Here is a 23372-nt window from a genome sequence, read left to right on the forward strand (position 1 = left end):
TTTCCACCTGCACTTGTTTACATTAAATGTCATCTCCTAGATGTTTGCCAAATCTTGAATTTTACGGTCTTTATTATATTAATTAATTAATATATTAATTAATTTCATTTGCATCTTCTATTAAGCAATCCTCCTAATTTGGTATTATCTGGGTCTGACCAGTTTACTGTATATTTAGAGGAATCTAGATAATTGCTATAAACTTGAAAGAGCAGTGATCATATTACAGATCACTGTGATACTCCACTAATTACATCACCCCAATTTGAGCATTCACCCCTTAACTCTAATTTTCTTTCTATTCATAAACCAATTCTCAACCTAAACACACATTTCACTGAATACCTAGAGCCTGTAGTTTGATCCATTAATATTGTATATGTCCATTTCTGCCTGCACACATACAAAGACGTCACAAAGAAATTAAGGATTTTCCTTCTATAGTGGAATAGCTGCCGACTCTCTGCCACCTGAATTCAGCCGCTGCATCACAAACAGCTCAAGTCCCCAAGTAATTCTTCAAGGATGAATTTTTAGCAGATGGCTCGCCGAGCAAGGCTGCAACAGCATGATGCGATGCTACAGAGCCTCCATAAAACTGCATTAATTCAGAGCTGACAAGCTGAAATAAAGGTCAGCAGCTTATACCACATTATTCCTAAAAGCTAATTTTACAAGCAAATGCACTACTTTAATTAGCCTCTGCTTGCAGTTTATACAAATACTACACTAAATTAAGTCCAGTCTTTGTAAATCTGAAAACCCCCTCCGGCTCTAACTTAAAAGTTTGCGAAATACAGTGAAATGATGATGATTGCTTTTACTGGCACTATAAAAATACAGTTTATTATAATAAAATGATGTTGAGTGGTATCATAACTATTGAATCTGTTATTCCTGTGTTTGTTTTCAGATAACACATGGAATTTGATAACATATTACAATGTTTAATTATAATAAGACTGAATTACACATTAAAAAGGAAATTTTATAATTAGATCGTTCCACAGACCTGAATATCTAAATATAAGAAAGTAAAAGCTTGTGCAGTTTTATATTTTCATCTTTATTTTTGTGCAAAGATTACACTCACAAAAACATGTCCCCCTCTGGCTGTTCTAGCAAGAACCAGGTTAAATTCAAAATAGTCCTGGGGGAGCTCAGCATTCAGTACCGGATGTTCATACTTATACTTAATACACTCCCTGGTCAACATACTAGGAACCCTCACCAAATATTACACTGGAGCTCTGCACACACAGGCTGTGTCACACGTCCCATAAATTCATAATTTGCACTCCCATCTGATCATGTTTTCCTAGCAGGACTGCCTTTGGGAATGGTGTTTGGGATTTCCTAGCCTATTCCTCTGGTTCCGTCAGCTTCAAAGGGCTGAGACCTGGGGGCTGTTCTGGCCAGGGAAGGTGTTCATTTCACTGGGGGTTCCTAATATTGTGGCCAGTCCGCGCACTGAATTACATTTTACATTCCAGCAGCACTCATATCAAATCAAAGCGGCTTTGCTCCTTAAACAAGTCTCACTTTTTAATCAGCCAGTTTTAAATCTCTCAGACTATTAAGTTGGCACCCAAGCTAGATCTGTGATCCAAGTACCATGCGTCTTTTTGTAACTCGCTGTCAAACACATGGTGTTTGCATTAATTCCATCTCGTCTATTTATAGTTTTAAGCACATTAAGTCATTTTAGAAATCCACAATAAAAACTATTTTCATAAAATTGTTGAAACTGCTAGTTTAAATGTTACTTCCACCCCATTACGAAGTAAAACGATCTAACAGAGTTAAAGACCACTACCTCCGAGCAAGGCTTAGTATTTTAGAACTACAACATTTTATAAAGTACTGGAGGCAACTCAGACTCTTTTTCTGTATCCTCTAGCAATAAATCAAACCATTTCCAATTTTAAATTGAACAGTTTTTATCAGTAAATGGAGTTCTTCCAAGAACTTTCGATTTGAGGTGTGAGTAGTGCACACCACAGCAGAGAAAGTCAATTTCAAACGCCACAGCAGCTCAGACACTTTTTTTTTAATCTTAGGCTGAACTAGGACACCTTGTCATTCTAGTGATTTTATCAGACTTGAGCTATTCCTCGCTCATTTCCCTTCATTCCCACATTCCTATCAAATAGTACTCTCTGGCGACACCTGCTGGCTCATCAGTATGGCATCCTAGCCCAGGAAAGATGCAGAAGCAAGAACACAGGAAAGAAAAAGATTTAATGACAAAAGTGCTGAATGCACCCTCATTTAGAACTGAAAAAAACAGGCTTTGGTTTTTCAGCAAAACATTCAAGAAGACTACTAAACCTGTGGAACCAGTTAACCTCCTAAACGGGTCAACCATGAACCGTGCTTTCTCATGAATCCTTGATTGTTCCCAACTCCTGTGTTTCAGTCAGAGTGAAGGCCAGCTGAGAAGACGTCTTCATGAGAATGTCACAACCCCCGAAGAGGTGTAGTACCCAGAGCCATCTGTTGAATATCTCTGGGAGATGTTGGCTGAATTCAGGTCAAATTCCCCGAAGTAATATGTTCCAAACTTCTGAAAAGCAGAAAGCACTTGGATTGAAAGCTAGCAACCAAGAATTACTACTGCATTTTAAAATAACTTACAGTCAGCATTTGTCTTCAGGACCTCTAATTTGCACCCATTGGAGCTACAAATGTCATTCACTTCTCAATAAAACCTAAGATGTTCTGCTAGTAAATACAAATCAATTTTGCTCAAGACAGGACTCAACTTGTCCACAGAAAAAAGAAACAGAAAATGGTTATTAACAAAGGTCAGAATTCAACCTGTTTGTCTGTGACAAAGGAGGATTGCACAGTGAAGAAAAACTTTGCAGCAGAATGTATGTCATATATTTATTTGAACATATTTCAGAAGCCTAATCAAACCTTTTATCTTTCTATATTTTTTTTAGTTTTGCCATGTTGATCTAGAACATTCACATACCTGAAGTAATTATTTGACAAAGCCCATTAATTACTACTTCAAAAGAAAGTAAGCACCTCTACAAATAACCCAGATATTGGGTCCTTGATTGTTCAGATCTGTCACTCCCTTAGACAGCTCCAGCAGGGCCCAAGAATGGCACGCAGGACATCGTTTCTCACAAAGCACAAAGATGTTACTATGGTTACTGTGTGCTGAGCACTGTCCAGACACTCTCCTGTTTCTCTGATCCTCAGTGCAAGATAGCAGTGGGCTAGCTTTAGTTTTTCAGCAGACTCACAGCAATGACAACACTTACCTCGAGGTTATTAGAATTATTAATATTGGTAGTGCCAGCACTGAATAAGGAAAAGCACAGCATTACTTCTGTGGCTAGTAATTTCCTGTCACTATAATGTCCAAAGGCACAATCCTGACTTTAAATAAAAAATTGTTAGATTCAGTACAGTGCTACTCTGTTTAAAAAAAATAGGTTTGAAGAGGAAAAGATTTTGTAAATTTGTACAAATATACAGCCAATAAAGCCAGGTGTTTAAAATGCAAACATATCAAAATATGTTAGGTGCCTTACTGCACCTACTCCAAATCTGGTTATTTTTTGCCTAATGTCAGGCATACTGTCTGATGTATTCTTTGCACAATCCTGTAAAGTAAATTACACTATGCACATTGCACTTTATGTACCCTGTAACCTGTCAGAAATGTCTGTCTACATTGTCTATAGCACTGTCTTGTCAGTGCCTTGTCTGTATTTGCACCGTAGACCTGCAGAACATTATCCCGCTCCTTTGTATACTTGTATATGGCTGGAATGAGAAATAAACTTGAATTTGAAAATAAAAAGACATTGCCATTGGATTTGAGTTCTGTATGTCTTTAAAACATACAATGGAATTATTTCTTGCTTTATTTACTCACGGGAACCAAAGCCATATTAGACTGTGAGGTGCTGCAGTTGTTTTTTCTTTGGAAGGTCATCTGTAACCCACAATTACTGAGGCACAGACAGTCATGGAAAACCTAAATGCTTCGGGTGCTGCTGGGGACTTGCGTGCTGTGGTAATAATTAATAACTGCCACTAGGGGGCAGCCACAAAGCACAAACAATAGCTGAATCTAAAACATCCCAAGAACTTGGCAACTGCGCGCTACACAGGGCATCGAGAACAGTATTTGAATGATAATTTCTGACCTTTAAAATGTTTCGTGCATCAAATGACTCCCGATCCCTCATATTCTGCCTTCCTGCAGCAGGACCCCCTTTGTCCTCAGCTACAAGACAAAAACATATTCAGCACACAGGCATCGCTTCCTCCCTCAGCTACGCTGTCGTACACTGTGAACTTACATCGACGTGCAATAAGAAGTTAGAGAAAAAGGAAATATTTTCTTAAAGTACATTTTCTATACTGTACTGCAATTGGGCACAAATAACTCATCTTTCTCCAGAAGGATGGGAGGTTTCTGGTGGTTTGAAAGAGGGTAGGCCTTTATTTTCAATTTTTGTGACAGAGAGACACCCAAAATATGTGTTGTTGACAAACATGAAAAGGGACACGAACAAAGGCGCGATGAAACCAGTGTCCATCCTTGGAAAACAGAGCCCCTGTCAGACCAGGGCTTTGTGATCTGCAGACAGCTTTGTGTGAACTCATGTTGGGGAGCTAAATGCCAGTCCTCTGGGTTGGATGTGATCCATTTCCTACTGAAAGAGCCCATTGTTGTCCCTGTTCAAAACATGTTGCTCTTGCAGTGACACACAGGGCTGGCAAGGCAAGCAGGGACTGCGCTCTCCAAGATGCCCCCTTCTCGCTGCTGGCCAGAGCGCAATATTTTTATTAGAGTGTCTTGCCGCTCGTCATCAAGGCTGGGATCCCATTCCAGATCAATTCTGAGGCCATCCATGCTGAAGCACCAAAGAGACTGGGCTGGCAAACACATATTGATCTCAAGAATCAATATGCCAAACTAAAAAAAAAGCCAATTTACTAAGAGGGGCACTGTATAACACTGGAATACTAAAACATGCAGCAGTGCTATCAAGCAGTGCGATCATGCAGAGTGCAAAGTAATAATAATAATAATAATAATAATAATTGTTTACACTTATATAGTGCTTTTCTGGACACTCCACTCAAAGCGCTTTACAGGTAATGGGGACTCCCCTCCACCACCACCAATGTGCAGCATCCACCTGGATGATGCGACTGCAGCAATAGTGCGCCAGAACGCTCACCACACACCAGCTATCAGTGGGGAGGAGAGCAGAGTAATGAAGCCAATTCATAGAAGGGGATTATTAGGAGACCGTGATTGATAAGGGCCAATGGGAAATTTGGCCAAGACACCGGGGTTACACCCCTACTCTTTTCGAGAAGCGCCCTGGGATTTTTAATGACCACAGAGAGTCAGGACCTCGGTTTTACGTCTCATCCGAAGGACGGCGCCTGTTTACAGTATAGTGTCCCCGTCACTATACTGGGGCATTAGGACCCACATGGACCACACGTAGGGTGAGCATCCCCTGCTGGCCCCACTAACACCTCTTCCAGCAGCAACCTTTGTTTTTCCCAGGAGGTCTCTCATCCAGGTACTGACCAGGTTCACACCTGCTGAGCTTCAGTGGGCTGCCAGTTGTGAGTTGCAGAGTGATATGGCTGCTGGCCACATTGTTTCTATTGGGCAACAAGTCTTTTCCATATTAAAGAAGTGACAGGTTGGCCCACTGTCAGCAGTACAACAGAGCTGTTATGTCTAATTCCTCCACTGAACTCTCAGCTACACATAAGGAAATCTGGTGATCTTTCCTTTGGACAGGTACACCTGAAGTCTTCTAAGTGCCCCTAAATCTTTTCTGACAGGTGTGCCCATGGTAACATGCAGGTATTTCTCCTCTGATGTTGTCAATAAGGATGTGCACATGGGCAGCTGAAGCGTTACCATTTTCTAAACATGAATTTGGCACCACAATGAAAACCAAAGACACTTCACTCTCAGATGTGCAAGTCTGCAGTCAGCAAAACCCTTACTGACGTGGGCATCAGGTCTTCCATAGCAACCAGGTCCACATGCTTATCAATCACAAGGAATCACTGCAGGGAGATGATATCTTTATCCAACAGAACTATCTCCTGTCTCACAAGAACACTGGGGGAGATAAATGGATCACTGCCATTTCAAAACTCTGTTTAGAAACCACAATGACAGACAATATACAGTGCCTTCAGAAAGTATTCACCCCCCCATTGATTGTTTATCGTTCTGCTGTGTTGCAAAGTCAAATTAAAACATATTTAAATGGGATTTTTTTCCACTCCTGTAGAAGTAATTCTCTATAATGTTAAAATGAAATAAAGCATTTAGATGTCTTCAGAATTATACAAAAAATAAAAATATGAAGATTACTTAACTGATATGTATTCACCCCCTTTTTTTAACAACCTAAGTTGGGTGAGGTATTCAATTATTTTGAGAGGTATCACACTAAATACATTAACAAGGTACACCTGTGTTCATTTCGAATCCACCTGTGTTCAATAGATTGATTGCACAATAAATAGCATTGACTGTGAGGTCTCACAACTAAAACAGCAGATCAGATCAGTCCTGCTGTCATGAAGATCAAGGAGCTGCCTGTGAAACTTCGAGAAGAAGTTGTTAGGAGGAAAAAAACTGGAGAATGTTATAAAAAGATTGGCAAAGCTTTGAACCCTTCCTAGGACCACCGTGAAGTCCACTGTAACAAAATGAAAAAAACATGGCACAACCCAGACACTACTAAGATCAGGCCATCCTACCAAACTGAGCAACCAGACAAGGAAGGCAATTGTCAGAGAAGAGACCAAGAGGCCAGCTACAACACTGACAGGGCTCTTTGGCTGAAATGGGAGAACCTGTCCAGACATCAACAATCTCTTCAGCACTTCACAGATTCGGCCTCTTTGGGAGAGTGGCTAGAAGGAAGCCACTTCTGAGAAAGGCCAACCTTATGTCACACCTGGAGTTTGCTAGAAGCCATGTGACAAAACCTGAAACCTTTTGGAAGAAAATGTTGTAGTCTAATGAGAATAAAGCTGAGCTCTTTGGCCTGAAAGCAAAGCGCTATGTTTGGCGCAAACCCAATACAGCCCAACACACAGGTAACACCATCCCTACTGTCAAACATGGTGGTGGCAGCATCATGCTCTGGGGTTGCTTTTCAGCAGGAGGAACTGGAAAGCTTGTTGCCATCAAGGGCAACATGGATGAAGCCAAATATAGGCAAATCCTTGAGGAGAACCTGTTTCAGTCAGCCAGAGATCTGCATTTAGGCCAAGATTCATTTTCTAACAGGACAATGACCCAAAGCACATGGCAAAAACTATCAAGGAATGGCTTCAAAAAAAGAAGGTTAGTATTCTGGAATGACCCAGCAAGAGCCCAGACTTGAATCTAATTGAACATCTCTGGTATGACCTGAAAATTGCTGTCCACTGACACTCTCCATCTAATTTGGCAGAGTTGGAGCAAATCTGCATTGAAGAATGGGTAAAAATCCCACAATCTGAATGTGCAAAGCTCATACAGACACACCCAAGAAGACTCACGGCTGTAATTGCTGAGTATTGTACTATGTAGAAAGTATTGACTGGGAGGGGGGGGGTGAATCCTTTTGTAAACGAGAAATGTAAGTCTTTCATTCCGGAGAAACTAATGTTCTTGAATAAAAAATATTTTTTGGACTCATAAATGTGTTGAATTTATTGTGTTATTTAAGGGAGAGAAAAAAATATTTCAATGTGTTAAAATTTGGAGGTGTAACGGGAACAAAACGTGGAAAAATTCAAGGGGGTGAATACTTTCTGAAGGCACTGTACATGCAAAAGCCCAAGCGCATCCAGTCTTTATCTGAAAACTAGACCCCAACTCTCGCTTCATTATGAATCCGGCACAGAACCTCACTGAACCTCCTTTGCATGAGACTGTAAACTGAGGCCTTGACTGCCAGTTCATTAAAGCTGCCGCGGTCCTGGTCGTAAGAGTGGGGATGTTAACCTCATTGACCTGTTCTCAATTCCAGTCTGGGCTAGTACAGTCTGGCCTCCCTAAGGTTCAATTCAATTAGTGAAGCAATTTCTCACTTCTCCGGTTGATCTGCTGACTCAAGGGGTTGCTGGCACAAAAGGCTGCCTTGCATAAACCAGGAGGGTGTTGTATTTCAGAGGCGGAAGAAGTAGGTCTCTTCCTATATGTGAAACACTTTTGGGATAAAACTGATTATTTATATGTGCAATACATTTATTATTAATTAATTATTATTATTATTATTATAGATACACCTGTAGAGCTATCAGGAAATAAAAATGCCGTGCCTTTCAGCAGATTTGTTGGTCTACGATGCTGAAATACATTACCAGAGGGGTCCTTTCTGAACAGCGTGTTCATGACAGTGGCATGAAGCTTGACTCTGTCCCATTCTTTAATCATCAGGCCGGATGACACAAAGTGCTCCACCAGCCTGTCTGAAATGGCTTGCAGCCTGCAGGGAAGAGAGATACAGAAAATAGTCACGCTTGCAGGCAGCCAAGACACAACATCATGAATGTAATACACTGCACGAATGGTTCTTCGAGCCACCCTACCGAGACTTTTTTTGCTGTGCACAACGATCAGTCTCAGAGCAGCGCTGAAAGGTGTCCTACGAGAAGTGTAACAGTGTGGGAGTGGGCGGAGACGCGCCGAGCACCGGTAAAAAGTCAACGCCCCTAACTGAGGGACAGAAGCACCGGTGTGAGGTTAGCAACAACTGGAAATAACACAGAAAAGGGGTGAAAATGAACCACAAAACAAAAAGAAAGGTGTTCCGCTGTGCCTCGCGACCTCCAGGCTGGGCTTGCCCTATGTAACGGGGTCCAGCCTGGGGACAAAGAAGTACCGCCAGCACAGCGGCGACCCGACTGGACTTCTTCTGTTCAGCGGGGGCCTGTCTGGCGGAGCGGAGCAGGGCGCCGTAAGGCACAAACAAAACAAGAACTCAGTGTGTGAAAAAGGTCTGCCTGTCCTGGTGAAGATATGTGACGGGACAGGCAAAAAGAAAGAAACAAAAGACCAAGAAAAAGCACGCCTTATGCAGGTACAATCCCCTCCGGCACTGCTGGTGAAAAGATCCTCCCCTTCCGGGGGGGTCTGCCCCACTCGTCCCTTTGGGGGGGGGTCCAGTGTGCCTGTACAGAGCCTTCACAGCCGCGGCTCATTCTCTAGTAGCTGGGACAGCCGTGACGACAGGGCTCCGCCTCCACGCTGGGCACGCCCCCGCGGACTGCCACAGAAGGCGAAGACACGGGCTTTGGCAACTGGAAAGACCTACTTGTCAGACCCATCTTTCGGCTGGACTTTGGCGTACAGAACGTCCACCATGGCAGGATCGTCGTTCATGTATTCAATCCCCACCACCTCCAGGGGAAGGGGCTGTCCCCCAGTGACATCCCTGTAAAAGCAGAACAGCAGCCAGTGTGGATACAATCACTTCTCTCGCCTGGTTAACACAAAAAAACGAAGCAAGACGGACCGGCGCTTGTCACTTCAGAACAGATCCCGAAACCATACTTTTCCCCAAACCAGAGATGCAGAGTTCTTAAATGTAAAAGGTTTTAATAGCTGTTGCTCCACTATGTAGTTTATTTCCATTTACTATATTCACACACAGGAACTGCAGTTCTTACAGGCTTGTCAAAACTGCTAGGTGTGCTGGGACACCGTGTACCACAACTAGCCCAGAGGAGTGCCAACCACAGTGCAGTGCAACACAAAGGCACACAGGACAGAACCATTGTCACATTGCTGCAGCTACCAAACATGTTCACACGAGAAGACTGCCACCCACTTGATAAAGCCCTGACACTGCTGTGCCAAGTCGCATGCCTTGGTCACTTCCATGTCACTGAGCAGAGCCAGTGTGCCAATAGTCAGGTGCAGCTTGGCTGGGTTCTGAAAGATGCTGCTGTCCACTCCGCGGTCCTTAAAATAAAACGGGAAGAAATACCTAAATACAAGCTTGACAGCAACCTCCTGCATCTACCTGACATGCCACCTACATATAAAACAGAAATCCATTTTTCCTCCAAAATCATTCAGAAAAGTTTAGACTTTGTAACGTATGCAACAAGCACTAAGGGAGATTTATTTAATGTATTAAATTAAAACCACAAAACAGTATTATGTACTAACAATGTAATGATTTTCAATTAACACTTTGCGCTTTGTAGCAAAACAGTTCTGACCCCATCAAGTGAGTTAAGAAAGATCACACCTTTTAGAACATTAGAAGAATTCGAGTTCAAGCCTTCAGTTTATCACAAACCTTTTGTTCCACTAATCCAGTTCTCTATTTCTAATCGGCCCCCAGACCCCTTATCTTCTCAGAAATGATCACAGGGGTTAATATATTTCTTTATTGTAACTCTACCTGGGAACACTGCTCCAGGACCTCCTCTTTAAACTGCAGAAATCGCTCCTGGATGCTGGAGTGGTTCAGAGGGAAGGACAGGAAGTGAGTGAACGGCTGCTTCCTGCGAAAGCTCTCGATCAGAACCTCAATGCGGGTGAAAGCAGAAATCACTGCAGCCCGCTGCTGACCAGTGATCACTGGACAAGGACGGAAGAAACAGCAAGAGGTAAAACTCAATAAGACACAAGTAAAAATCAAGACAACTTCTTCTACAAAAAGCCATTCATGACAAAACAGGCATAGAGAAGCACACTACCTTAATAAATGCAACCCTAATCAAGACATTACAGATTAAGATTCCTTGTGGGACAGGGCTTGGGGTGTAATCCCTATACATCCTGTACATTTCATAATAATAATTGCTTACACTTAAGTAGCGCTTTGCTGGACACTCCACCCAAAGCGCTTTACAAGTAATGGGGACTCCCCTCCACCACCACCAATGTGCAGCAAAACCTGAATGATGGGACGGTAGGCATAGTGTGCCAGAACGCTCACCACACACCAGCTCTCAGTGGGGAGGAGAGCAGAGTGATGAAGCCAGTTCAGAGATGGGGATTACTAGGAGGCCATGATTGATAAAGGCCAATGTGAAATTTGGCCAGGACGTCGGGGTAACACCCCTACTCTTTTTGAGAAATGCCCGGGGAGTTTTAATGACCACAGAGAATCAGGACCTTGGTTTTACGTCTCATCTGAAGGACGGAGCCTTTTTACAATATAGTGATCCTGGCACTGTACTGAGGCATTAGGATCCACACAGACCGCAGGGTGAGCGCCCCCTACTGGCCCCACTAACACCTCTTTCAGCAGCAGCCTTAGCCTTTTTTTAATGAGTTTCATATGTAGTTACTACATTCATACTGTAATTGATTAAACAGCTGTAACACACACTGCAAGAACAATGGCGCAATCCTCTGTATCTCCAAAGCTATCAGAGCTAGTCAGGATGGCCAGGTCAGCAGTACTGTACAAATGAGCTACAGGCATTACCTTGACACTGTTTCACAAAGAAGAAGACATGCCTGTAGCCAGGTGCATAGTGCCCATGTCAAACTCACCTATCTGTCCCTCGACCCCCTGTTTCGGAATGGTGATTGAAGTCTGGGTTTCAGACTCCAGCCTCTTCCTGGTCTCTCCTTTTCTTCCTATAATATACCTTTGAAAATCACAGAGGGCAAAAAGGTCATTTTTTTGGTTTCTGGTCTCCTATATATCACCTTTGGTAAAACACCTGTCAGTTACGTACAGGCATACTCAAATACTCTATATCTCTTAGGGCCTAAGACTCCAATTGATCATCTATTGCAATCTTTGGGCACAGTGGTGGAACACAAATATTACTAAACAGTGCATAGTGCATTCAATCCTTTCAAAGGTCACTTATTTTGTATTTTCTGCAAACCATCAGCAAATGTAAGAAATTTCTATGCAGAAATCAAGCTCCTTAGTGGACTTCTTGATACAGAAATGTATTTTTTCCCAGAGTACATACAGACGGTATGTCATGAATATTTTCGTTCGGAAAACTCAGAGATCAAACACTATTAGTAAATGTTACGAATTCTGGAGGATTCCAATCTAATGCACCAACTTGTACAGGACACTGGGAACATCTATGGCACAGCGAAACCCCTTTTCTGTCTGTTCCACGCTGACAGAGTCGCAGGGTTCGTCAGCACAGTCGATCCTGGCTGAAAAGGGAAAGAGACACAGCCGAGTCCAGAGGAGGATTGAGAGCACATTTCCAGCAAATCTGCCTTTGGCATACGCAACTATACAAATTAAAGCATAAACATAAGAAAATGAAAAAGAACAGCGTATTTAATTTATGCAACTATACAGCAGAAAAGAAAACATTTCCAAAGATAATGCTAACTATGAATTCAAAACTCTCACAGATTATAGATCTGATGGTCAATCTGGATTGTACTGTTTTACAAAATGGACCAAGAGAGATAGGCTATAATATACTTATATTCAATAAATAAAATTTGGAATTGTCCCCCTGCAATAAAGATACACAGTATACCTCTGAAAAGCAACAAATGTTGAATATTTTGTTCTCCGTTACAGAAGCTGATACATTGGCTCCTGAGCAGATCCACAGGCAAAGACTCTCACCCAAACACGGGCTGAGCTCGCGGGTTTTAGCTTCTATCATCTGACTTGATGATTTTCAGAAATTGGGATTGTGATTCACGGGACCGTAGTCGCAATTCCCGTAGCTCAACTACAACTCACCGCCCCAGACTCGCTCAGCGACACAGCGACCCCTGCGGCCTCCCGAGCGCATGCAGGCGCGCTCGGCTGTCCGCGAGGGACGCGCCTCTCCTCCAATCAGCGCCGAACCTCCGGCGCAAGGCTGCGGTGCCCGTGACGTAATAAAGACCAGCGCGCAGAAATTAGGCGAGACCAGAGGAGTCTGTTCACACTTCGCGGGGAAAAATAAAACTCACCAAATGGCTATTCCAAATCGGGTGGGTATGACAAAAATAACCGACGATTCTAAATGTAGACTTATAAAGTTGCTGATAAGGTGCGAACTTACCCGAGTATGAAATGTCTTCTTCTTCATCACCTTCGTAATGAAAAGTCTGTTCCTTGACAACATTTTTTCTGTAAATTCTCCCATTAATGCTAATTAGAGTAGGTCGTAAAACCTCCATCTAAAAAATGGGAATTTAAAATGAGATAAACATAAAGGATATATGAGCACTCCAAATAAATTGTTTTCATTTATAAACCACTATGAAATTATTAGTTTAACATCGGTTGTTACCACTATATAGTGTTCTATAAAGTGGAGGTTTTACCAAAAAATAACTTTTAGATAATGAAAGTAATAGAAGCATAACCCTAACTATGAAACCTTTTGAAAGCGAAATTATTAAATTAAAACACGAGTTATGCTACGTGTAATGATTACGAAAATAAAAAGCAACGTCTTGCTTGTGGAACTTTATTCCGATGTGGCAAAAAGCAATTTAAAAAATCCTTATTCTTACAATTACTAAGTTTGCTTATTGTTCTTAATAAATGCCACACAGTGTCATCATTTGAAATAGCTACACAGTCTTAGATATCGTAAGCCGGATAACGTGCACGAAACAAACATAATTCCGAAACAGGAGCCTTTCTAATTTAAATGACTGCACTGACTCGTATCGGTCAGGCCCTGTGTTAAGAGACGTGACTTAATTTGTCAAACTTTGATCACTTTCCAAGACGCACAAAACTCTCAAAAGTACTAAGTCACGGAAGACGGGTAGAAAATGTCATATCAGCCCAAACACACACGCACAAAAACAACGATTTACCACTAGAAAAACATACAATTCGACTACTTCAAATTGGAGGAATTTTAACAATTGAAGCCACCAAGCATCGAATTCCCGAACAATTCTCGAGTCTTTAGAATTCTAGAACGCCAGCATATTCCAACCTGGATCAGCTGGACCTGCGGCGCCAGGTGGCAATTCTGCCCCCCCCTGTGGTGCAGTACACTTAACTAGAATATTAGCGATATATCTCGGTAGGCTATAGAAAATAAATATTAGGTTATCACCACCAAGATTATCCCCTTTTCGGGGTTTTGAAATTATTTGATATGGAAGTACCTTGACTACAATTCTCGCGACGTTTGCGATTAAACCGCTTCAACTCAAACATGAGGGGGGGGTACAGCACACAACAACGTCCCGCACGGAAACGGTCACCTCAACTTTGCGTTCCTATCACGAAACCACTTCATTCTCGTCTTTTTTTTATTTATTTTTATTAAACGTATAAAGAATTTACAAATACAACTACAACCAGAGGATCAAAAACACGTACATGAGAAAAAAACACAAACAGAAAAAAACATTTAACCGCCAGAGGTAATGAGGTAAATTATGTGATCAAATTGTATTTTTTACATATATCATACGTTTTCCTTGCTTTATTATTTCTCAGTTTTTTATAGAATTTAAATAGTGTTTCAGCTCCACCTCAAAAGTACTAAAAAGGGGAGTATTATTAGACCATTTTGATTTATGGATGTGAACTTCATTCTCATCTTGTCTCGGCCTCCTGCAATCACAGTGTCATACAGTATGCCAGCAGCCATATCACCCTACAACTCACAACTGGCAACCCACTGAAGCTAAGCAGGTGTGAGCCTGGTCAGTACCTGGATGGGAGACCTCCTGGGAAAAACTAAGGTTGCTGCTGGAAGAGGTGTTAGTGGGGCCAGCGGGGGGCGCTCACCCTGCGGTCCATGTGGGTCCTAATGCCCCAGTATAGTGACGGGGGCACTATACTGTAAACAGGCGCCGTCCTTCGGATGAGACGTAAAACCGAGGTCCTGACTCTCTGTGGTCATTAAAAATCCCAGGGCGCTTCTCGAAAAGAGTAGGGGTGTAACCCCGGTGTCCTGGCCAAATTTCCAATTGGCCCTTACTAATCATGGCCTCCTAATAATCCCCCTCTATGAATTGGCTACATTACTCTGCTCTCCTCCCCACTGATAGCTGATGTGTGGTGAGCGTTCTGGCGCACTATGGCTGCCGTCGCATCATCTAGGTGGGGCTGCACATTGGTGGTGGTGGAGGGGAGTCCCCATTACCTGTAAAGCGCTTTGAGTGGAGTGTCCAGAAAAGCGCTATATAAGTGTAAGCAATTATTATTATTATTATTATTATTATACAGTATACAGTGAATGAATTGACATCTTTGATTTGCTAGCTTGAGGGCAGCAAAACTAAACACAAAATAGTTCCAGATAAATCTAGATAGGAAGCTTGATTCACGAAACCTGATCACGATCAGTATTGTATTTCAGTTTATTCTGATTTATGTTAATTACAAACGTCTTTAATTTTTGGTAATAAAAAAAAAGCTTTTTATTCAGCATGCCTACAGTTCAAGCATGTTTTGTTCATTACAAATACATTATTTGTCAATGTTTTTTTTTAAATGCAGGAAATGTGCTATCATATGTGATATGATCCTGGAATAGAAAAAAAAGTATTCAAATCGAAACATGACTCATAATAATAACTTTAATTTGTGGTTTTATTTACGCAGTGAAAGTAACTTCCTGCTTATGACTCTAGACACGCCGAAACGCTCATTTGGAAGACCACGTCAGAACATTGAGCCCCAGAATAAATTATACTTATTTTTCACAACAAATCATTAAAACCCACATAACTAGCAGTCAGTTTTAATCATATCGCTTATATTATGTACGTACTAATTAACCTGAACTATAATTTTAACTACTACAAACATAACTGCTTTGCTAATGATGATGGAAAGTCAAAGAAAAATACCCCGACCAGGCAGCGAGAGAAACCAGTATCAAACGGCACGCTGTCGTAAAGACCCTGTACCGTAAAGCAGTTTGAATACTGCTCTAGACTTGGTGTGTGAATATCCGTTTAAAAAGAGTAAAGGTAAATAATGTCATTTTTCAATTTCAATAAATTTCTTGGGGGGAATAAAACGTATATACAGTTTTTTTTTCTAAAACGTGACGATTTGTTCTCCAACGTTCTTATTGTATCCGGTAAAAACCTAAAGCGTGTTTTCTATACAAAATTTGAATTTACGAATAGAGAGGCTATGCGAGATTAGTGTAGGTATGCACCTTTGAACCATGAAACGTATATTTACTTAGAGCGTGTCCTTCTGAAACTTGTCAGTTGTGCAATAAACAGAAACTTGACAGTCGTTTTCCGATGTAGGTCTATGTGATTTGAGGGTCTCTAGATCTAAAAAAAGTGACTCAGAAACGGAAAGACGGTTTACTCCTCTTATAGTTTGATCTCAGACGAATTGAAAGAAGCTCTTATGTCCGGATACCTGGCGATGTGTTCTTATATTCCTGACGTAAAACCTTGTGAAGATTGTGGAAGGGAGATGTGTATAAAAAAAAATCTCGTTATGTAGCCGAGATCCTAAACACGAAAACTGCGAAATCTTCTGGGCGGTAACTTGAAGCGGACATTTAAGTGCCTGTGTGTTGGTATTGACGGATGTAATTATTATTTCGAAAGAGGACGTTGAGCTAAATGAACTTGATGATTTTGTTCGGTGGCAGTGATGCTTGGAGATCACTACAGTTTGACCACAAAGGCCCATCAAAACAGCTTGGTTGGCGCCTGCTCGGCACGGAGAACACGTCACAGCCGAACTGCACACCGTGTTTCAGTGCCAGCTAGTGGGTGTGGAGGCGATAAGGATCAGATATCTGCTCACTGTCACGTCTCGTATTGAAGTTTTCAGCTCACGCTAAATTTCGTTGTATGTGGCCTATACGTTGAAGTGCAATCTTCAATTCTAAAGATTTGATTAGCCTGGGATTTTTTTGCGTGTCTTGGAAGCTTTTCAAAACCTTTAATTGTTCTAGGATGATAATCTTACACTTACACCGACGTTGTGCCTAAAAGCCTGTGCTTTTTCTCACCTTAATTATAATGAAACATCTTAATGGAACAGTAATTATTCAGACGACACCGCATTTTCTTTTTCATTTAAAATTTTCTAATTCAAATGGTTTCGGATGCTGATTTTGAAATGGTGGGGAGTGAGTTTTCCTGAAGGATTTCATGTTTCATATCCCCGTTTATTCAAATTCTCAATCCTAAAAATGAATAACGTGCTGTATGTTTTGTGTGAACACAGTCCGTACAAATCTTTTAAAGAATAACCTCTTATCAGTTTTCTTGTGATAACATGCCATTCCCTCCTCTTCAGTGCTTCTGAATCTGTCATAGATGTTGCTAGAAATTTCCAGTTCAGTAAGTTCGCTGTTGTTCACATCACACTCATCAGCCAGCATATAATTAAAGCTGGCTTTAAATGAGCTCAAATAAGAGTGTATAAGAAAGGTAAAGTGAGGAGGCCATTCTTTATGATCATATAAACCTTTCATTCAGATTAAACCTTCAAGCCCTCTGTGCCCTTTGGTTTGTGTTTCACTGTTCCTTCTGGGTTGGCTTTATCGATGCCTTTGAGGATTTTGAATGCTTACTACAAGCGAAGCTTCCTTTGACATCGCTGTCCAGAAAGATGAGCCTGGTAATTTTAAGAACAGAATTGCCCCTTTTTAAAGTGAGTTTTCTGCTGCAACCTAACCTTCTGCAGTGAACCTCGCCTGCGCAGTCGAAATGCTGTCGCCAACTTTGATATTTATGCTTCTGTTTGAAACCTTTTTTGTCACAGGAACCCATGTAATTAATTTGTAATAAACTGTCCAAGTTTCTAATGGTTACTTTACAATCCTTCACCATCTGTGGAGGATAAAACAAAACTTTAGTCAAATAATTGGCATTTATACTTGTCGACAATGTTTTGACTAACCCCGTAGCTAATGCATATTCTGCAGAAGGTTTACAGCTTCACAGGTCAGTAACATCCAGGTGCTTTACATGTCAGTCCTCAAGCTGTGTTGCTCTGAGGCTGTAGTTTTGGTGTTCTTTAACAAAGGCCTGCCATTTCCTCTTGTTGGACTGTGGGTCGTGCAGGTGTGGAGGAAGAGAATGGCGGCCTCCTCTTCCTCGTCCTCTGCGGGGGGTGTCAGCGCAAGCTCCGTCACCGGCTCGGGGTTCAGCGCCTCCGAGCTGATCCCGCCCCGAAAGGTCCTTTACACCTACCCCAAAGGTGCCGGGGAAATGATGGAAGGTCAGTACGGCTCTCGAAAAACCAACACGCCACTGTGAGGGATATGGCCAGTGAAGACATGTTCTGAATAGTATTAAAAATCCCGTAAATGGCAGCTACTTGTGCACCATTATCCCCACGCTTTTTTCTTGAAAGCTGAGTGAAAAAAATATAAGAACAGTGATTTAAATAAAAGGATTAAAATAATTTGCATTCATTTTAAAGCAGTCTTATTTAGGTTTCATGTTGGTGTTGCAAAATGGGGGTTTTGTTAATGCAATGAAAATGGAAGAGGTCAGAGCCGGCTACAGCTACTGCTGTGTGGTACCTTTTATTCTTTTATCTCAAACGGTGCAGTCATTTGAGGACTTCATTGGAATGATAATCTGATGACAGAAAAGTAAATATATTCCACTTGAAAGTCATAATACCTTCTGCAGCCTCACTCAGTTTTGATTTCCTGTATTGTCCGTCTATGGTGGATGCCACAGGGCGTTTCAGAATGGCAGGACACAACAGGGGACAGTGATCAAACAACTGCCAGGAAAGATGTAGAATCTGTAGGAAGTTAGATCGTAATTGATTAATGCAAGTAGCAGTGACCGCAGATGTGTGTAATGGAGGAAACAAAATGTACCTCATTGATTATGGAAAATTCAGCAACTTTAGGTAAATCCCAAAAAGACAGAAACATCTGACCATTAAGTTTCAGAACGTCACTCCTGCAACAGAAGTTTGTGATGTAGGTAGGGAAATTCTTGATAGTGCCTACAGTTCACATTTATCTCATAAACAAGACTGTGTAGCATGTGCAAGGCATTTACGTCAGCTTAATGGTTTCTTCTATTTGAGTCATACATTATGTTCACCCTCTGGTTGTTGATTGGAAAGCATCATAGCGCTGAGCAAATGTTGCCTCCAAAGTTTTGGTCTTAATAGAATGCAGTGCATTTTCTTTTTTTTATTTTGAATTGGATAGGCTGCATGTAGAGCTAATAACCATGTAGAATATGTCTCGCGAATCTGGTGTTCCTTGCTAGTTTTTGGAACATGTTTCAAAGGTCTTAAACACTTGTCAGGTTAGTAGGTTCTGTAAAAGTCATTGTAGATTTTGAATACAAGTGCTTGTGCTTTTTTTTAGATGGCTCTGACCGATTTCTGTGCGAGTCAGTATTCAGCTATCAAGTTGCATCAACTCTGAAGCAGGTGAAGCATGGTAAGGCAATTGTAATGCTGAATGTTAGCACTGGATTTTAGAGAAATAGCTGTAAATGCATGGTATTTATTTTACTATTGTAAAGAGCCCTCTGATGTGCAAATAGCACTTTATAAGTGCAAGTTTTATTGTGTTTCTGATAAAGCTAAATTCCTTAGTGTTTGTAGTGTGTTCCCTCATTTAAAACTAATCTGAATAATTGTTTTTCTGACAGCAGTGAGAAAACGGTGAGCAATTGTGTAAAAGATATCTTAGTAAGGCTCTGTAGGAATCAAATTATAAATTGCAAATGTAGAAATCCATCTTTGTACATGAAGGAAATGCCTGCAGATATCTGAGGGTTCTCTTGCTTGAATACAAAGTTATCTATATGCAAAACAGAACTGTCTCTGCTGTTCCATATCAAAGACAAACAACCTGAGAGATTAGTCTCTTAAAGAAGTAACTTCATTTGTAATACCTCTTTCATTTATATATTTATCTGTAGTGAATTGACTAATAAACAAGTTTACCAGTTGTTGACCCATTCTTAGGGGAACTCTTACGCATGTACCTTGGTTTACATGAAATAATGTATTTTCTAAACTTCATTATTTTGGCTTTAAATTTTGAAGTTTTTCTTTCATAAAAATCATGCCCCATGTTTTGTTTTAAAGCATCAGAGAGCCCTGCCATCGTTTGGGGGGAATTACATGTACCAAGTATCATTCTTTTTGTGCATGAATATTTTTGGAACTGTAGCTGTGCATGGATTTCAAAAGTTTTTAGCATCATTTTGATTAATAATTCATGACTAAGCGTGATACACCTAGTTATGATTTTTGAAAATGGACCGTAAATGAAAGATAACCACAAAAAAAGAATCAATATGCCCCACTTATCACGTGAACAACATCTTTCTGCCATTAGTATATTGGAGGCAAAGGTTTGCCAGGCTCTCTATGATAGGAGGTTGAAATATGATAGTGTACTGTAGGCAGGAGTGTGTCATCACTACAGAACTCTATGTGTAGTGGTTGATGATATTACATTGATTGAGTCCCAGCACGTCACTTACTGCCCTTCCTGTGGGCTCATCCTGACATGACACCACGTGTTCTCAAGCTGCTTGTCACAAGGACTTCCTCACAAGATGAGAATGTGGCCGCTGTGCTTTGGATGTATTACTTGCCTGATGTTAATATTTTCGGGATGAGGTGGGACTGTGTGTGATGACCAGTGCAGGAACATTCTTGTCCAGGCTCTCGGAGAGGAATGGTGTGAAATCTCCTGAAAAAAGCACCTGAAACCTGGCACAAAGCATGAGTCACAGACGTATGGCTTGTATTGCTTCTAGGGGTGGCCACGCACACTGCTAGTCTGACTTTCAAGATACACTCTCTTCTGTCCAAACCAGTTGATGACAAAATGCTAAACAGCATGATGACCCATGTTGGTTCAAGGAAATACCAGCAGACCTGAAGCAAAATATTTTTTCCCTGACAACTGCAACAAATCCACAAAGTTACAATATGTTTTTTAAATTTAATTTTATAAATATCATCATAAATCACATCTGCTAAGACACTATGCTGGCTGTAGCCTTTTATTTACAGAGACTGATGAGTTTGCAGATAAAGCTTTTTTGTGTCTCTTAAGATCAACAGGTGTCCCGCATGGAGAAGCTGTCCAGCCTTGTAGAAGACCTTGAAGCAGATGAGTGGCGGTACAAACCAATTGAACAGCTTTTGGGTTTTACACCCTCCTAAGAACACAGTTAAACAGGAATTTGAAAGGAAGCGTTCTCTGAATCAAAGACTGTTGAATAATCTGGTGAGCATTTGGAAATCTAGCTACCAGATTGGGGGGGGAAAATGATTGTAGTGTTTCGTCTGAGTGTTTTATGTTTGTTTGTTTTTTAAAACTAAAGCTGACATCCCCTACAAAAAAAAAAAATCTGATTTCATTTCGGTTGATATACAAACCAAAAAGTAGTATGATACCATTTTTATAGAATGTTATCTGTCCATTTCAACCTGTATTTAAAAAATAAAAACTTTTCTGTGATTTAACTTCTAGAGATTTGGAACCTATTCTGGTCATTTTATTAATTTCCCTTTGTTTTAAATATACCCTCCTTAACAATAAGTGGTTATAAACTCAATATCTATCCGGCAGATGTGTTATGTATTAGAATAAATAGCTAAACAAAGTTAATCACTGTGGGGAAAGCTTTGTTTTAATAGCAAGTTCTTCTATTAGCTGGTGTTAGGTCCACATATTTGTAACAATTTCCCTGTGATCCCAAATTAGTTTTTGGCCCTGCAATAACTTCATTTCAGTAGAATCCTTGGTGTATGTTGGGATGTTCTTGATGGCACTGAGAAGGCATGGAACAATACATTTTAAATATTTCATCTGCTGTTAAAGAATTGAATCCTTGCATGGGAAAAGAGAATATGGTCATTGAAACCTGAAGTAATGTTCTGCTGTTTGCAAACCTGTAAAATAAAATGTTTAAAATCACTAGAACGGATTTAGAAATAGAAGTCTCTTAAAATCTAATTAATACATTTCCCAACAGATGTCTTGGAAGGTAATATTGGTTTCTTGAGTGTTATTCGTTGTCAATTGATCAGCTCAAGGGTAGCTGATTTTAACTTTTACTGAATGTTTTTTAACTGTTTGTTACATTAATAAAACCTTGCATGTGGTTATGTTTTCTGTGTCACTGATTTTCTTAAAATTAGTTGCTTATGACCCAAAGGTGTAGCATCTCTAGTGATCAAGTATTGGTTTAGTTCCCACACTACAAAAAAAAGCATGATTTGAGTGTGGAGCCCAGGAAGGCTTTCCATGTTGTTTCTTCTTTCTACTTTTCAGCATTGAATTAACCTCCACTTCTTTTTGTATCTTGCAGGCTGATACAGATCCCTGCTCTTACCTCTTCACCAGTGGTTTATCTACAGTGCAAACACTGTAATGTGGTTTTGGGGTGACCTCCTTTGTGGCAGAGCCATAAAAAGAGGCTAGAAAGGATCCTTGACCTTTTATAGCCTTCTTGTTTCAACATGGGTTTCTTACAACAGGAACACAAAAATGAATCATTTCTACATCAGTCTATAACAATCCAAGAACATGTAGAAGAATGAGACTTTTCCTGCATTTATGTTTTGAACAAAGCGTAAAAATTTTAAAATTTCTAGCTTGACCCTTAACTGATTCACTGCAAAAAAGAAACTAATTTTGATAGAACTATCCAATTTGAAAAAGGCCACTTGTGTAATTCTTTTAAAACATAATTAAATTACATAACCATAATTTAAATTTTGTTACTATTCACCCCAGACCACTGTTACATTTGTGGTTGAACATGTGTTCTCTTTTGGTTAATGCTTTTATCCCAAGCAATGGACATTGGAGACATTAGACACTGCCTGGTGTTTTTGTAACATGCAAAAAGAATCAAGCACATTCGTATAGCAGAGTATAGCTGCAGTGTCCTGAGCTTAGATCTAATCACTACTTCACACCAACACAAATGCATGTAGCAATATAGCATGTAGCAATATCCCGTCACCCAGAAGCTTTACATTTTATACACGCTTGAAGGTGTAATCTGAATGAAAGGTTTGTATGATCAGAACGTGGCTGATGAATGTGTGCACACTTTATTTTCTAATTTCCGGGTTTAAATCAAAGATCATCCATTACTGTTGCACTCAAGGTCACAAATTCCCCAAATCCTCCCATCTCCTAATAGACTCAAAGATGTACCTGAATTTGCAAAGCTAATTTCACACTCATCCACAGTACGCTTGAAGAGCAGGGTGAAATTGTGCGGAATCCATCTTGAGATACTTGGGTGTATTGTGAGATGCAAGCAGTAGTTGAGCTCCTACCATCAGGCTGCCAATTTAGACTAGATTTAAGAGCAAAAACTAGGTAATCTTTTATTCCCATGGCCATTAACCTGCTCAGTGTAGTTTAAATGACTTATATTTTCAACATGTGTCTATTTACTGTTTGTATCTGATTCACTCACTTATGACCCAACTATG

At 40.7% G+C, this 23372-nt stretch overlaps 2 protein-coding genes across 11 annotated transcripts; one reads left to right on the top strand and one right to left on the bottom strand.

The window, feature by feature from the left end:
* Positions 1-1042: 1042 nt before the first annotated feature.
* Positions 1043-15851, bottom strand: ascc1 (activating signal cointegrator 1 complex subunit 1). Of its 8 annotated transcripts, none has more exons than XM_088634666.1 (10): positions 15785-15851; positions 13018-13135; positions 12061-12160; positions 11528-11625; positions 10425-10603; positions 9843-9976; positions 9327-9446; positions 8374-8498; positions 4173-4252; positions 1043-2566 (listed from the first exon to the last, which is right to left on the bottom strand). In XM_088634666.1, the coding sequence occupies exons 2-10, from the start codon at positions 13133-13135 to the stop codon at positions 2450-2452; spliced, it is 1071 nt and encodes a 356-aa protein (XP_088490792.1). In that variant the 5' UTR covers positions 15785-15851; the 3' UTR covers positions 1043-2449. The 8 variants fall into 8 exon arrangements, with proteins under 8 accessions (XP_088490792.1, XP_088490790.1, XP_088490791.1 ...); XM_088634664.1 differs by lacking the exon at positions 15785-15851 and adding an exon at positions 14087-14188; XM_088634665.1 differs by lacking the exon at positions 15785-15851 and adding an exon at positions 14035-14122.
* On the top strand, positions 12802-22024 carry anapc16 (anaphase promoting complex subunit 16). 3 transcript variants are annotated; one of them, XM_088634674.1, is made up of 4 exons: positions 12802-12946; positions 17981-18137; positions 19258-19332; positions 20971-22024. In XM_088634674.1, exons 1-4 carry the CDS (start codon positions 12929-12931, stop codon positions 21078-21080), a joined length of 360 nt encoding a protein of 119 aa, XP_088490800.1. In that variant the 5' UTR covers positions 12802-12928; the 3' UTR covers positions 21081-22024. The 3 variants fall into 3 exon arrangements, with proteins under 3 accessions (XP_088490800.1, XP_088490801.1, XP_088490802.1); XM_088634675.1 differs by lacking the exon at positions 12802-12946 and adding an exon at positions 15793-15907; XM_088634676.1 differs by lacking the exon at positions 12802-12946 and adding an exon at positions 15805-15916.
* The last annotated feature ends 1348 nt before the right edge of the window (positions 22025-23372 follow it).

This window comes from Lepisosteus platostomus, chromosome 6, assembly GCF_059453375.1.
Source record: "Lepisosteus platostomus isolate fLepPlt1 chromosome 6, fLepPlt1.hap1, whole genome shotgun sequence".
NCBI lineage: Eukaryota > Metazoa > Chordata > Actinopteri > Semionotiformes > Lepisosteidae > Lepisosteus > Lepisosteus platostomus.